Raw genomic sequence first — 14,947 nt, 5'->3', positions numbered from 1 at the left:
CTTTATATCTTGTTCTGTGAACTGAAATGCAAAGGGTGCATCATAAATAAGAGGATTCAACAGGATTCATTTTCCAAATTTATTTTTAAAGACAGGGGATTTCTACTGGAAGCTAATGTTGAATTCTACCTATGCTCTTGACACCGTTGGTTTCTTGACTACTTGTCGTTTGTTCCATTGAGTGTTTTGTTTTGTTTTGTTTAAGCATTTGAAGCTTCAAGCATCTTCATCTGCTTCCTCCTCAAATTCCCCCTCTTCCTCTGCAGTGGCATCTTGGTACTGCTGGTACTCAGACACGAGGTCGTTCATGTTGCTCTCTGCTTCGGTGAACTCCATCTCATCCATGCCTTCGCCTGTGTACCAGTGCAAGAAAGCTTTACGTCTGAACATGGCTGTAAACTGTTCGGAGATTCGCTTAAACAGCTCCTGGATGGCTGTGCTGTTGCCAATGAAAGTGACGGCCATCTTCAGGCCGCGAGGTGGAATGTCACACACGGCCGTCTTGACGTTGTTGGGGATCCACTCGACAAAGTAGCTGCTGTTCTTGTTCTGCACGTTGAGCATCTGCTCGTCTACCTCTTTCATGGACATGCGACCACGGAACACGGCTGCAACTGTAAGATAGCGGCCGTGACGAGGGTCACATGCGGCCATCATGTTCTTGGCATCGAACACCTGCTGGGTGAGCTCTGGGACTGTGAGTGCACGGTACTGTTGGCTGCCCCTACTGGTTAGGGGAGCGAAGCCGGGCATGAAGAAGTGCAAACGGGGGAAAGGCACCATGTTGACGGCCAGTTTGCGTAGATCTGCGTTGAGTTGGCCTGGGAATCGCAGGCAGGTGGTGACGCCGCTCATGGTGGCAGAAACCAGATGGTTAAGGTCTCCGTAGGTGGGTGTAGTAAGTTTAAGAGTACGGAAGCAAATGTCGTACAGAGCTTCGTTGTCAATGCAGTACGTTTCATCTGTGTTCTCCACAAGCTGGTGAACTGATAGGGTGGCATTGTATGGCTCGACCACTGTGTCTGACACCTGTGAACACAAACATTTCATTCTTTTATGACTGGCAACAGAATATAAGATTAGAATAAAATGTGATATTGCAAGAGTAATTTACCTTGGGAGAAGGCACCACGCTGAAAGTGTTCATGATGCGGTCAGGGTACTCCTCACGGATCTTGCTGATGAGCAGAGTTCCCATTCCGGATCCTGTTCCGCCACCAAGAGAGTGAGTGAGCTGGAAGCCCTGCAGGCAGTCACAGCTCTCAGACTCCTTACGGACCACATCCAGGACCGAGTCCACCAGCTCAGCCCCCTCTGTGTAATGACCCTTGGCCCAGTTGTTTCCAGCACCGCTTTGACCTGAGATGAGGTTCCAGTATTGGAGTTAGCCCCTTTTTGTCTGGTAACAAAGCATTTCAAAAATGCTGCTTTAATTGCACCCACCAAACACAAAGTTGTCAGGTCTGAAGATCTGCCCAAAGGGTCCAGACCTCACAGAGTCCATAGTACCAGGCTCCAAGTCTACTAGGATGGCCCGAGGCACATATTTCCCTCCTTCAATACAGAATAAAGGAAGAAAATGCAGAGAAAAGATTATTTAAACAAAAAAGTAGAATATAATGCAGTGTTAAGAACTAAGCACATGCAAAGCCATACAATAAAATCCTCTAAATACTATACCTGTGGCCTCATTGTAGTAGACACTAATCCTGTCCAGCTGCAGGTCACTGTCTCCATGGTAGGTCCCCGTGGGATCGATGCCATGCTCATCGCTGATGACTTCCCAGAACTGCAAATGGAAGGTATTTCCTGTCACATCTACGCATTAACCACGCAGCTTATGAGGCTGGAGGTTTTAAGTGAAAAAGCAGAGGGTTTGCACTTTTTTTTTTTGATGGCAATGGCAAAATATTTCCCCTTTACAGAAAGCCATAGTTTAAATGTCCCCTGTTGACATTTCCACAGCTGCTAAATGATGACTGTGCAGAATGCATTGCTTTCACATCTGACATCTGTGGAGGAAGCACAAAGGCGCAACAGATCCTTCCACATGGAAAGCTGGGAATAAATTCAACATGCAAAACAGTCCACACTAAAACACTAAGTATTAGAATATGTATTTAAATCCATTTTTTTCACATGACAGCCCCACTTTGATTTTATGCATTTTTGAGACATTTTGTGATAAGAGGTTCCTGCCATTTTCCCAAAAAGCTGCCAAAAGAGGATTTACAGTAATCTATGCAAGCTTGCTGTATTGCAGCTGAGTGTCAAAGAGATTAAAAAAACAAAATTGCTAACAGTGCATGGTGCCAACTAAGCAAAAGGCGTGTCCAGTTTAAAATGACAAACATAGAAATTGCTGGACAGATAACAGCGATGCCAGAAAATGGCAATCAGTAAGACTGAGAATCCCAGTGAAAGAATGAGGACAGTCGGAAAGCCACACCCTGACCCAATTTACAACAGTGGAGCTGCTCAGTGTTTCTGTCAATCAAATCCACCGGACAGCTCAGTCAATAAGTCCTGAGGGAACTGAAGCGAACATCCCCTGCCAAGTCAGCACTCATTTCATAATTAGGGAAGAAAAGGAGGTCTAAAAATTTGTAACTTTTTTTTTACTTTTTAAAAACCATTTTTAATGCAGCTATAACTGTTTTTTATGTAAATGACATACGCAGTGTGGAGCTGCATATAAAGTCAAATTAAAACCCATTGACTTCACCCACTGTGCATCAGCCGTTTCCTCCCCCCACCCTGCTCATAATTTGGTTTAGGGGAAGGAAAGACATTGATTACAAAGAGAGGTCTGGCTCTTCATGATACAAGCATCTCTGCCATTAGGTTGCCATGACAATGATAAAGCATCATTTACAATCTGGACCATTCTCCCCAAACACTTTAAATGATCTTGATGGCATAATATTTTTATGACAGAAAATTGCTTGTTACCATATATTAAAAAAAGGGGGGGGGGGGGTGACATGGCTATTATAAACCTTGGAAATTTATTACAAACTGCAGATGTTGCTCCAAGACTGTCGGTGGGTTTGTAAGAACTGCAAGGAAAAAGTATTTTTCTTGGTCTAAAAGGTCAAATTCTCTGAAATGTTTTTAAATCGAGTGGAAACAAAAACACATTTGACAATGGTAACTATAATTCTTTAGACGTTTTTCCAACATTTTCTGTTTAAGTTATTCATGCCACACCCTTCCAGAGCTCCTCTCACTCAGCGGTTTCAGCTGCAGTCTGCCTCAACTGCATGCAGACTTTACTCTATTAAAAAAAAGTTGATTAATCCAATAGATATTTATTTAGGAAAATGAAAAAGAATTCAAATTAAAAATCGTGGGCTCTCGTCCGCCTCCTACTCGTTGTCTGGAATAGCAGTTCCAGCCGCCCGAGCCAAACAAAGAAAAAAAGCGGAGTGCAGCCTGTAGTAAAACAGCCAGATCTCTCCCTTCACCCCGGCGTCTCTGCTCTCGAGACAACAATGTCTCGCGGTTCTCTGAATCCACGCTTTTCCAACGCAGACACGCCCGGAGTTAAGAGCACAAAGGCCCGAGACACAAGAGTCCCGTTATTTCCACGCACGGGCTGCAGGGCGCAGCTCCACACACCCACCCACTACCGCAATCATATGCACACAGAAAAGCACAAAAGAATCAAAGAGCTCCTGCTGCTCACAGATTACATCTTCTGACTTTTCATATAAAGTATGCTGGAAGAGTAACAGATTTTGAAATTGAACTCACAATTTTTTTTTTTTTTCCAATACAAAGCAAACATATTTTTAATATTTTGTTTTCTCACCTTTGCTCCAATCTGGTTACCGCACTGGCCGGCCTGGATGTGCACAATTTCCCTCATTGTGGATGCTAACGCTTAGAATAGAACGACAAGAAGTGGACGGACGGGCACGCGCCGGGTTCAGCCTTCTGAGTCGGAATGCCAGACAATGCATTTATATGGGTGGAGCGTTTCCAGGTTACAGCTGGGGGCGGAGACAAGGCCGAGGCCACGCCCCACTACGCGTCTGCAGACGGGGGAACGGGAGATGGGAGGGACAGCCCAGAGGGAGGAACGACACTCATGCAGTTCAGGGAGTGGCAGATGAAAAGAGATATTGACCGGAATCTTACCAGCTGGTGTCCTGAAATACCCAGAATGATCCATTACAGCTGTTATGCAGACATGTGTTTATTTGGTGAAGCTTTGTCCAATGCTGTAAAGTGACAATACATATGTTACTGCGCAGAAAACAGCAATTTTGCCACAACCTGGCACAACACATCTTTTCACATTTCATGTGATTAATGTTCTTTTGTGCAGTGTCCCCTGTTTTAAACTCTTAAACTCTTTGCAGCCAACTACAAAGTTAAATGTGTATATTTACCTCCGTAAACCATCTTCTTAAATGGTTTTCAATATTTATTTGATGGAAATTTACTCTTTTTAGGTAGAGATGCCCCTTTCTTCTCCTAAATCCCTTTATGGCTACATCCCTTTATGACTAAATAAAGGGATGGACATCTTCAGATGTCTACTTCCAGCAGAATAAGGCTCCATGTCATAAAGCTGGAATCTTCTCAGTCTGGTTTCTTGAAACTGACAATGAGTTCACTGCAGTCAAACGGCCTCCACAGTCACAAGACCTCAACCAATAGATAACCTTTGGAATGCGGTGGAACAGCAGATCGACATCTTGGATGTGCAGCAGACAAATCTGCAGCAACTGTGTGATGCTGTCATGTCCGTGTGTACCAAACTCTCTGAGGAATGTTTCCAGTACCTTGTTGAATCTATGGCACAAAGGATTTAGGCAGTTCTGAAGGCAAAAGAGGTCCATCCCACTACTAAAAAGGAGTATCTAATAAAGTGGCTGTTGAGATTGTATTACATTTGATTTCCTAAATAACAACATTTGATATTGTGTTAATTTATTAACACTTTATTATAGCAAAAATATTTCTAAGGATGCAGCAGTTTGGGTATGGGCTTAAATCAAAGAGTACATCAGGCATTCAGCCTTTTCAAATGCATTGCCTTGGAAGATGTTTTATTTATCTTTAAATGTTCTTTCACTACCCTTTTAAACTAAAGTCTCTTTATTTAAAGTACCTGTGTGCCAACGTGCTTCTCTATCTGTTAGAGGAAGTGGTGGAGTATGAATGGGCAAATGTGATCTGTTGTTGGTTTTCATCTTAAAATGAAGAAAACAACATACAATAAATATTACCATTTGTGATGCATCTCAGCCAGAAATTGCAAATCTGACCAGCAAATATTTAATCAGAGCAAATGAAGCAACTCTTAACATATTTTTCAAACCTAAAAGTTCATTTAAAATCTACGACGGAGTATTAGGGCCACCAAAAAAAAAAAAAAAAATTAGAGCCACCAAAAAAAAAAAAAGTAAAATTACGAGATTTTATCTCGTAAATTTAGGAGATACAAACTCGTAAATTTAGGAGATAAAAACTCGTAAATTTAGGAGAAAAAAAGTCGTAATTTTAGGAGATTACAGTGGAAGTGAGCATGCAGAGCAGCAGGTGAACGCCGTGCAGCAGCAGAGCAGACCGACTAAACTTTGTTGAACAGGTGAGCTGAATGTTTATTGATAACGTTCCAAATGTCTGGAAGGTCATTTGTTTGATTTACGATTCATTAAAGTTTTATTTATTGATGGTTGGTTTGCAGGATCTCTGCAGCCCGATGAAGCCGTCGTCGGTGTCCCTGCAGCTGTTTGCTTGAATCCTTTCTTCCTCCACCAAAGACAAGACTCTACGTCTGTGTGACGCTTCCGTCACACAAAAGGAGGAGCACTTTTTTTGGCATTTTCAACGTTCCAAAGCTAATATAAAACACTATTTTCATTCCTCTTTATTGTTTTATGCTGAAACGGGACATTTCATCTGCAGGAGGGGGCGTTTGTAACACTGTTTACTTCCGCATTGGTGTTGGGATGACAGGTTCATGACGTAATGAGACAAATGAACTTCAGAAAATGTGAATGAAAATGAGAATAAAGGCTGCAGCGATTGTCTACACCCAAACGTGTCTCTGAGCTCCTTATTTTACATATTAAACTCCGCTTTACTGACACTGAACCCCGGAAAGACTGCTACACGGAAAATAATCTGATTTTGAGTCGCCAAAAGGTTCAGAATTTCTTTGTTTTAAACCTATAATAATCCGGAAATGAAGCTTCACAAAAGGCTCCACATACTTCATCTTCAAGCTAGGCTCCGATAAACGGACAACTTCGGTGTTTTTTCCTTAATCTACGACTTTTTTCTCGTAAATTTATGAGATAAAAAGTCGTAAATTTATGAGATAAAAAGTCGTAAATTTACGAGTTTTTATCTCCTAAATTTACGAGATAAAATCTCGTAATTTTACTTTTTTTTTTTTTTTTTGGTGGCTCTAATTTTTTTTTTTGGTGGCCCTAATACTCCGTCGTAAAAATCCTTGAATTTGTATAAAAATAAAAAATCTGCTTTATAATCCAGTGCGCCTCAATTACGGACCTCGAATTGATTTTCTGTAGTACATGGCACATAAAAACCTGTCAAACTGTTTTAGTTTGACTTGTGACACGTACTGTCCTTCAATTGTTTGTAATAGACTTAAATAAAGTTAGTTGACCTTCTTTAAAAAAACAAACTTTACTACTTACTCAATTTTTACTTTACAGTTACTTTTAAAATAAAAAATTGTATATTTTTATTTAACCAGAGAGCCATAATAGAGGGGTAAAAGAGCCATGTGACTCTGGAGCTGCAGGTTGCAGACCCCTGGTATGACTTATTTTAAACCATATGAATACAGACATTTTTAAGAGACATTTCTCATGATGTCCAAAACAGTGAATCTTAACATAGACATTATAATTATAATTCAATACTAGCTTGTAGTTGTTATTTTTTTTATTGAAGTTGTGTTCTTCATTTGAACATTTTTCCTTCAAATCAGACATTCATTAAAAGTATACGAATTTGAAAATGTGTGGGTGATTCTTAACAAACTATATAATCTTTTAGGATTTAAGATGAGTTAAAAAGTTGACACATATCCCAGCTTTTTTAAGCTATCATACACTGCATTCATTAAGATAGGAATCTGAACACAAACTGAGATAATTTACTGAAATCTTGTGGAGCAAAGTCTGAGGAAATCCAGTGAATCCAGACTCCACCGCTAGGTGGCGACAGTCAGAAGACCGTGAGGAAATGGGAGTGGTCAAACAGCGTTTCCTATACTTCAGAACTTCTGGCTCTACCGACGGTGATCCCAGCAGAAGAGGAACCTACCTACTACCTACTCTTTTTATTAGCGGTTTGTGCCTTTCCTTGTATATATACAAGCAAATTACTAATTGAAACATTTGTTTATTATTATTATCTGTACTGATTTTTAGTTGTTTACATTTATGAATCCCTTTTCTCTTTCGTTACAAAATTTCCCCCGCGTCATTTCACTATGACTATTGTATATCCCCCCCGTCCATCGTCGATATTTAAGCTAACGTAACGTTCATGCGATATGAAATGGTTTCTTCCGTTTTCATTAGCCTCGCGAGCCTTTTAAAACCTTTTAGCGTGACTTTGGAACATGGTGCCAGGAGGTAGTACTAGTGAATAATGTCTTTCTAGTAGAGGGAGGGAGGAGCCCTTAATGTTCTTGACGAAAACATAAAAACGGACTCTATGTGATTGACGCTAGCATGTGTTCGTTTCTGTTCCAACGGTTCTGTGTTCACATAGAGATGCTTCACATATATATAATCTCCAGGTAGCTTAGGTAATTAAAGACCAATTAAAGATAATCATTCATAGGCTTAAAAAGTAATAGAGGTATTAATTATAAACAATGCAATACATGTTTACTGTGTCTTTAACCAAACTATTAACAATAGTTTGGTTTTTCTCTCCTAACTAACCTTCTGTGATTTGTACATCCACTTTAGGGAAAACTATTGAACATTATGTTCTTAGAAGTGTGTTTGAGAGATTAACTGGTTTGTAATATTCATAATACTTTCTAAAAACCTATTAAAATCTTTCTCTCTCTCTATATATATATATATATGTATATGTGTGTGAGACTATAAACAAACAAACAAACAAAAATCAGCTTAAAAATTTCTACTGTAGTTGGAACAAAAATTAAAAAAAATATGTCCAGCATTTAGGTTGAAAACGTATTTTTTATTTATTGTCAAATAGAAAATTGTTTGGCCGCTTTGTTTAAAATATCCTAGATTAACATATAAGGTCATTCATTTTATTTAATCAAAATAGTTTCAATATAAAAAAAAGTGATTTATTATTTTAAAAGAGGACATATATGATTACACTTCTATAAATGCCTAGGTTTTTCAACTATTTTCTATGGTAAAGTACTAAGTTGTGATCTTTTTGTTTAGTTCCCCTAATCTTAAAGTTTCCAGTGGTCTCTTAGTTGTGATTATGCTGTTTTTAGCCAAAATCAAAGTATGTGTAGTTTTCTGGGACATAGTTTCTGCAGAGCGGCAGTAGTTCGTTAGAAACTCACCTCTGAATTTTCAGCGTTGGCACTGAGTAAGCCTTCTTCCACTTCCCATCATCCCTTTCTTTGCATGCTCTTCCGCTAGCTTTCAGTCCCTCACACCCCCAACCTAATATTATCGGTGCAACAAAAATGGCGAGCAATATTTAAGCCATCCATCCATCCGTACAGTTTTGAGCCAGATACCAGCTCAGACAAGGAAAACAAAGACGTACACGGATCTAGTCGTCTAAAAGTGGATGCTTTGGAATGGAGCGAAGCAGGGAGCTTGTGGCCTGTTGTAGGTTTTACCACACCTACGCACTTTTTCAAGGCATTATTTTTGCCTTTTCCTGATTCACAACACTTTGGAAAAAGAAATACTCAGAAATGTGTTTTTAAACTTAATTTTCTTTATACATGTCCTCCATCGTGAGAAAAATGCCACACAACATGTTAAAACCACCGTTTTTATCCGAATGGGTCTTTAAAGCTGCAAATTAAATTTAAAAAAAATTATGAAACTTTCCATCTGTATTCCATCTATCGTCTCCAACTGAAACAGCATGTTGCTTGAAGTTAGTAATAGTGTCCTTATAGATAGCCTTTACTATCTAAAAGTGAACCTTTGTATGCATTCATGTGACGTTTCCCATCACTCTGTGTTCTACTTTAAAAAAAAAAAGAGTTTCGACAACAACAAAAAAACAACAGTAAACAGAACCGAGTGGCACAAAGCCAAGTGGAAAATATCATACAAAGTTCAGTGTTGAGTTTTTGTCCCTCGTGCCCCACTTTCTTGTCATGCTTCATAGCGACTAGAGAATGGATGCATGCATACGATGGTCAAAACTGTGCCTAATTTAAAATTGACTGCCTTTGTGTCCTAGAGAGCTAAAATAGTACACTATAATGAATCATTTAGAAAACAAATATTGATATAGTGATGTTCTGTGATAAAAATAAACAAAAACCCTCATTTGATTGCATTTATTTGAATGCTAAACAGGATTTCCCATGGAGTATTTTTGCATTGTTGTTGTTCTACCTTTGTTTTAGAATTTTGTAAACAACAGTCTGTTCTGAGAAGATGGTCATGCTGTCGTTTCTCCGCAGGCATCAGGATGTTTTACACTTGTGGACCCAATGAAGCCATGGTGGTGTCTGGTAATAGCTCCTTGTTGATTGTCTATAGTGACACAGCACATTGACATATTTAAGTTTTAGCTTTTATGATGTTTGAGTATGGCTAGAAATGTTTCTGTGGTTACTACATGTTGGCTAGTGGAGGTTTGTGTACAGACGTTGGGCATTCACTCAGGACCGGCATGATAAAGAGCACAATAAGAGGCTATGGCTACTTCTGTACTGTTATAACATGTCATCAGAAATGTTTCAGGAATGAGAGTTTCCGTTTCAAGCTAAGTAGCTGTATTTTGCTGAGTGGTGTCGCTTCTGGTGCTTATGCTCCTCCCCCTCCTCTGATCCTCCAGGCTGTGGACGTGCTCCACCTCTAATGATAGCTGGAGGGAGAGTGTTCGTCTTCCCATGTATTCAGAAGATTCAAAGGTAATCCAGGTTCCTCTCATTTTATTTAGACCACACACAAGAAAATCACAGCCTCCACCGTCAGCCGTTAGCAGAACTGCTGTCATTTTGCATTCAATCTTCTCCTGTCTAAACTGTCATGTCTACTGTTAGTTTATTGTTTTTCTTTGACTTTCAGAATCTCTCTCAACACCTTGACTCTAAATGTGAAGAGTGACAAAGTCTACACTCGCCACGGCGTCCCCATCTCTGTCACCGGCATTGCACAGGTGTGTTTTCTTTTATGACCCAAATGTCAAGATCAAACTTAGAAAGGATTCCATCCGTGTTGTGTTACGCATATGTATATATTTTTAGGTGAAAATCCAGGGCCAGAACAAGGAGATGCTGGCCACTGCCTGTCAGATGTTCATGGGCAAATCCGAGCGTGAGATTTCCGAGATTGCGCTGGAGACGCTGGAGGGTCATCAGCGAGCCATCATCGCTCATTTAACCGTGGAGGTTTGTGTTAAATAGTCGATTGGTCCCAGCGTTCCAAAGAGAAGCTCACATCAATGTGCTGGTGTGTAGGAGATCTACCAGGACCGGAAGAAGTTCTCCGAGCAGGTCTTCAAAGTGGCCTCGTCTGACCTGGTCAACATGGGGATTGGTGTCGTCAGCTACACGCTCAAAGACGTTCACGACGATCAGGTACTTTTTCATTTTTCCATCAGTATGTGTGAAGAGGCTCCTCCCACAAAAGCTTTTATGGTCACTGTGTTTCCTCTCAGTTTAATTGCCCTCCAATGATGAAGACAGTCTCTCATCCTGTCTTCAGTCCTAATATAGTCTTAAGTGCTTCTCTGGCGTTTTCTATGCACCACAGTTGCACTTCCTGTCTGAATTGAGTTGCCTGGCTTCATTTTTGCCCTGGGCATGTCTGTACACTCTCCAGCGTCTTTTTGTTCTTGTTTTCATACAGATCATGTTACACCAGAGGCTCTGTTTATTCAGCAAAAAAAGGCGCAGACTTTTTTTCTCAGTTCATCTTGTTTGAAAAGTCCTGTTAGTAGCAAAATAATATAGACATTTTGTCCTTCCTAGTGTCACTAGTTCCATCTATTGATGTGGTAATTTAGGAATATGCTGAATGCTTGTTGCATGTTTGCTGTGTTGCTTTAATCCTGACTGTCTGTCATAACTGCAGGACTACCTTAACTCACTGGGTAAGGCGCGAACGGCCCAGGTCCAGAAGGACGCCAGGATTGGAGAGGCTCAGTACAAGCGGGATTCTGTCATCAAAGTAAACCACGCAAATGCGAGAAAGAAAGATCTGGTAAAGAACGGCATCTTTTTGACCCTCTTTTGTCTGTCTGTTGCCGCCTACAGGAGGCCCGGGCCATGCAGGAGAAGGTGTCTGCTCAGTACAAGAACGAGATTGAAATGGCTAAAGCCCAAAGAGATTATGAACTGAAGAAAGCGGCGTACGACAAGGAGGTCAACGCCAAGAAGGCCGAGTCAGAAATGGCCTACCAGCTTCAGGTAGTGGTTTCTTCTCATCGTGTGACATTTATTTGTTTTGGGACCTTTCCAGCTTCTAAATCCTCTCTGCTTAGCTTTCACTGTAAGTGGTTTGCATTACATATTCCAGGTAGCCAAGACAAAGCAGTGCATCGAGGAGGAGAAGATGCAGGTTCTGGTGGTGGAGCGCACGCAGCAGATCATGCTGCAGGAACAGGAAATAATCCGCAAGGAAAAGGAGCTGGAGGCCAAAGTTATGAAGCCGGCAGATGCGGAGAGATACAGGCTAGAGAAGTTGGCCGAGGCCCAGCGGTGAGTTCCAACGGTTAAAAATGCTCACTTTGCAGCTTTTTAATCCGAGCTGGAGCCTTTATAGTAACGTTCGATTTCTCCTGTGTGGGACAGTGCGCAGCTCATCATGGAGGCTGAGGCAGAGGCTGAGTCCATCAAAGTGAGAACTGCCATGTCTGATTTCTCCCGATAGATCTTTCATTACTTGCTTAGTAGCAAACATTTTAAAGTTTTCTTTTTTCTTGTTCGTCTGCTCTCCCAGCTCTGTCCTCACAGCCCTGTCTGTTCTTGTTCACGCAGATGAAAGGCGAGGCCGAGGCTTTTGCTATGGAGGCCAAAGGCCGCGCCGAGGCCGAGCAGATGGCCAAAAAGGCAGAGGCCTTCAAGCAATACAAAGAGGGAGCTATGGTGGATTTGCTGCTGGAGAAACTCCCACTGGTCAGTTTAACTCCTACAAAATAAAAGCTCCTGTAGTCACCCGCCATAGATGAAGGGCAGACCAAGAAGATGTTTTAAATAAATAAAATACCTCAATATTTGACAAAAGAGGGGATTCCTGATCCGTCAGTAAAATGTGGACTTTTCGTAACATTTATATTATCTTACTTAACCTCTGTTTTACATGTTGATGTAATAATAATTTACTGTTGTTTCTGTCACTTTTCAACATCTAAATTAGTTTTGCTTGATTTATTTATATTGTAAAATGTTTGTAATTCTCATTTTTACTGGCATCAGGCCCTTAAACACAGTAACTTACCGACTTCCAAATGCAAATGTTTTGAATGTTTGGGATTCCTGCTGATCTATAATGCCTCCTGTGTTGTTGTGCAGATGGCAGAGGCCATCAGTGAGCCACTGTCACACGCCCAGAAGATCACCATGGTGTCCAGCGGCGGCTCAGAGGTGGGAGCAGCCAAACTCGCAGGGGAGGTGCTGGACATCATGACCCGGGTGCCAAGCGCCTTGGAGAAACTCACAGGAATCGACATCTCACAGGTATTCTGCAGTCCAGCTGGGAAAAAGAAAACTCTTCTCCTTAAGTCTTCAGGGTTTTAACTCTGAGGGTCAGGAGCTGCTGGATGCTTGCTTCCATCCAGTTGATGAGAAATCAATCAAGTAGCAGAAAACAAATAGGTAAATCAGAGAATGAGTGAACTAAATTAAACAGAAGAAGCTGTAACATCCTTTTTGTTTAAAGCCTGCATGTTAGTAGCGACAGCTGCAATGAACGTCCATCATAACCTCTAACTGTAGTCTCAAAAGGGCAGATGAATAAAATCTGCTTAAGCTGAGACCAAATGCTGAGCATTAAAAATCGGACATTTCTTCCAGGCTGCTGGGAAAAGGGCCCGCGCCCATTAAGGAGAGGACTGAGGGAGGCGCCTGAAATAATCCGTCACGCCAAGTCTGACATCATTGCGTCTGCAGCACGTGCTCACGCCATTGAATCAGCACCACCCAACGTTCCCATTCTACCGTTTTATCTGCATGTTTTCCCAACATTCTTCCTCATTTGTGTCTTTTCAGCTGGTGGCCCTGCATCTGTGCAAAGTCACACAAAAAACAGTCTAGTTGAAGGAACCACTCCTGTCTGTCGTTTAACCGCTTAGATGTATGCAGCGTTTTACTTTAAAGTGACTGCAGTTTCCCTGCAGAACAACATTGTTACTAAATTAAAGAATATGGAAAATGGAAGCCTTTAGTTTTGTGCCTTTTAGACGAGTAAAACTCAGTGAGGTAACATCATGCTGCCTTCAATCTTCACTACAGAAGTCTCAATGTTCTAGTCATTATTATAACAAAATGTGTGCCTATTTCCTGTAGTTGACAGCTACAGAGTGGACTGTAGAGTTGCTGAGGTCTTTATCTGTGAAGTTTTGTGTAGCGATGAAAAATAACAATCTTTTGTAAATGTTTGATCTACTGAGAAATCCCTGCAGTAATTATCATGAACTGTTACTTTAAAGGCTTTAATCTACCTAAAAATGTTTTTAAGGTCAGTCAAACATATGTCCTCCTCCAAATCATGTCTCTATCGAAAGTGTTTTCCCAGCAAAAGGTTCCTCAAAACTCCGGACATTCAATCAGAGAGATGCCAACCGGCCTGAATCCAACAGCCCCTTCAAGGAGGCTTTAAAATGCTGACTCTGAAATGAGTGGAACGTATGGAAAAAGTTAAGACTTTTCCTAAAGTATACACGCTTCAACCATCACCAGTAATCTGACCTTCAACCTGCAGATGGGTAAAGGATCCAAAACGAACAATAAAGTTGTAATTTTAACCATTAGTGGCACAAAAACGATATTTTTTTTTTAGGGAAATAGCTAAGTTTAGCGACTTTCCTTTTTTTTTTGTGTGCAGTTGCTGCTGGTGAGTGAAAAGGTTTTCTCAGTTGATGGGGGTGGAAGTTGTTGGTGGGAAGATGCTGAGGTTTTCCTGTATGAGCACTGAAAGTATCTTGTGGTGGAAAAGCAGCATTGATGTTGATTTGCAGCAGCAACCGTTTTTTTATATAGTTACATCTTTTACCTACTGTTTTCTAAAGACTTGGTGAATACGTATGCATAGATAATCTAAAGCAATTTTAGATTTCTTGTAATATTTTCTATATTATGATTCAAAACTCAAGCTGAGTTTTAGGTTTTAGCTGCTCTCTTTAGTTCATATATGTATTTATACTGACTTAATATCCGATTAATATTACTTTTAGACATTTTCTAAAGTTTTTACTCTGCTTTTTGGATTCTGTCGCCGCCAAGTGCCTGGTCAGACCCCTCAATCAGACTGAGCTTCCTTAGGGAAACTCTCCTTCTCGTCAAACGGATCTCAAGCCATCGGTCTTCAGATGAAAGCCAAACTAGTCTCAATGCTTTTGTGTCTTACTGGGAAAAGGCATTGAAAATTTGTTGCATGACTTTCTTAGTAGAAATAAATATTTATCTTCCAAGTAAAGTGAAGCTGCTTGTATGAATCATCAAATTTCTCAGTAGTAAACAAACAAAATAAAAGGATTTATTCACTAAAACAAAGCCAGTGGTCTTGTTTACTGAATATTTTCTCCACAGACAGAGGAT

General features: G+C 40.6%; 2 protein-coding genes and 1 long non-coding RNA gene across 3 annotated transcripts; 2 read left to right on the top strand and 1 right to left on the bottom strand.

The window, feature by feature from the left end:
* Positions 1-65: 65 nt before the first annotated feature.
* tubb5 (tubulin, beta 5) lies at positions 66-3,973 on the bottom strand. Its single transcript, XM_004077997.5, has 5 exons — positions 3,815-3,973; positions 1,681-1,789; positions 1,444-1,554; positions 1,115-1,359; positions 66-1,029 (listed from the first exon to the last, which is right to left on the bottom strand). The coding sequence occupies exons 1-5, from the start codon at positions 3,869-3,871 to the stop codon at positions 217-219; spliced, it is 1,335 nt and encodes a 444-aa protein (XP_004078045.1). The 5' UTR covers positions 3,872-3,973; the 3' UTR covers positions 66-216.
* Positions 3,974-4,888: 915 nt separating this feature from the next.
* Positions 4,889-6,051, top strand: LOC144984547 (uncharacterized). The gene is made up of 2 exons (XR_013648339.1): positions 4,889-5,602; positions 5,702-6,051. It is a non-coding gene; the product is annotated as an uncharacterized LOC144984547 (long non-coding RNA).
* A 1,125-nt stretch (positions 6,052-7,176) lies between these two features.
* On the top strand, positions 7,177-14,902 carry flot1b (flotillin 1b). The gene is made up of 13 exons (XM_011485475.4): positions 7,177-7,339; positions 9,647-9,697; positions 10,024-10,099; positions 10,257-10,347; positions 10,436-10,579; positions 10,649-10,768; positions 11,265-11,360; positions 11,447-11,599; positions 11,709-11,890; positions 11,984-12,029; positions 12,170-12,307; positions 12,704-12,868; positions 13,205-14,902. The coding sequence occupies exons 1-13, from the start codon at positions 7,234-7,236 to the stop codon at positions 13,232-13,234; spliced, it is 1,398 nt and encodes a 465-aa protein (XP_011483777.2). The 5' UTR covers positions 7,177-7,233; the 3' UTR covers positions 13,235-14,902.
* Positions 14,903-14,947: the final 45 nt, after the last annotated feature.

This window comes from Oryzias latipes, chromosome 16, assembly GCF_053564925.1.
Source record: "Oryzias latipes strain Hd-rR chromosome 16, Olatipes_Hd-rR_3.1".
NCBI classification, from domain to species: Eukaryota; Metazoa; Chordata; class Actinopteri; order Beloniformes; family Adrianichthyidae; genus Oryzias; species Oryzias latipes.
The sequence above is the reverse complement of the archived record's forward strand: the minus strand, read 5'-3'. Positions and strand labels throughout refer to the sequence as shown.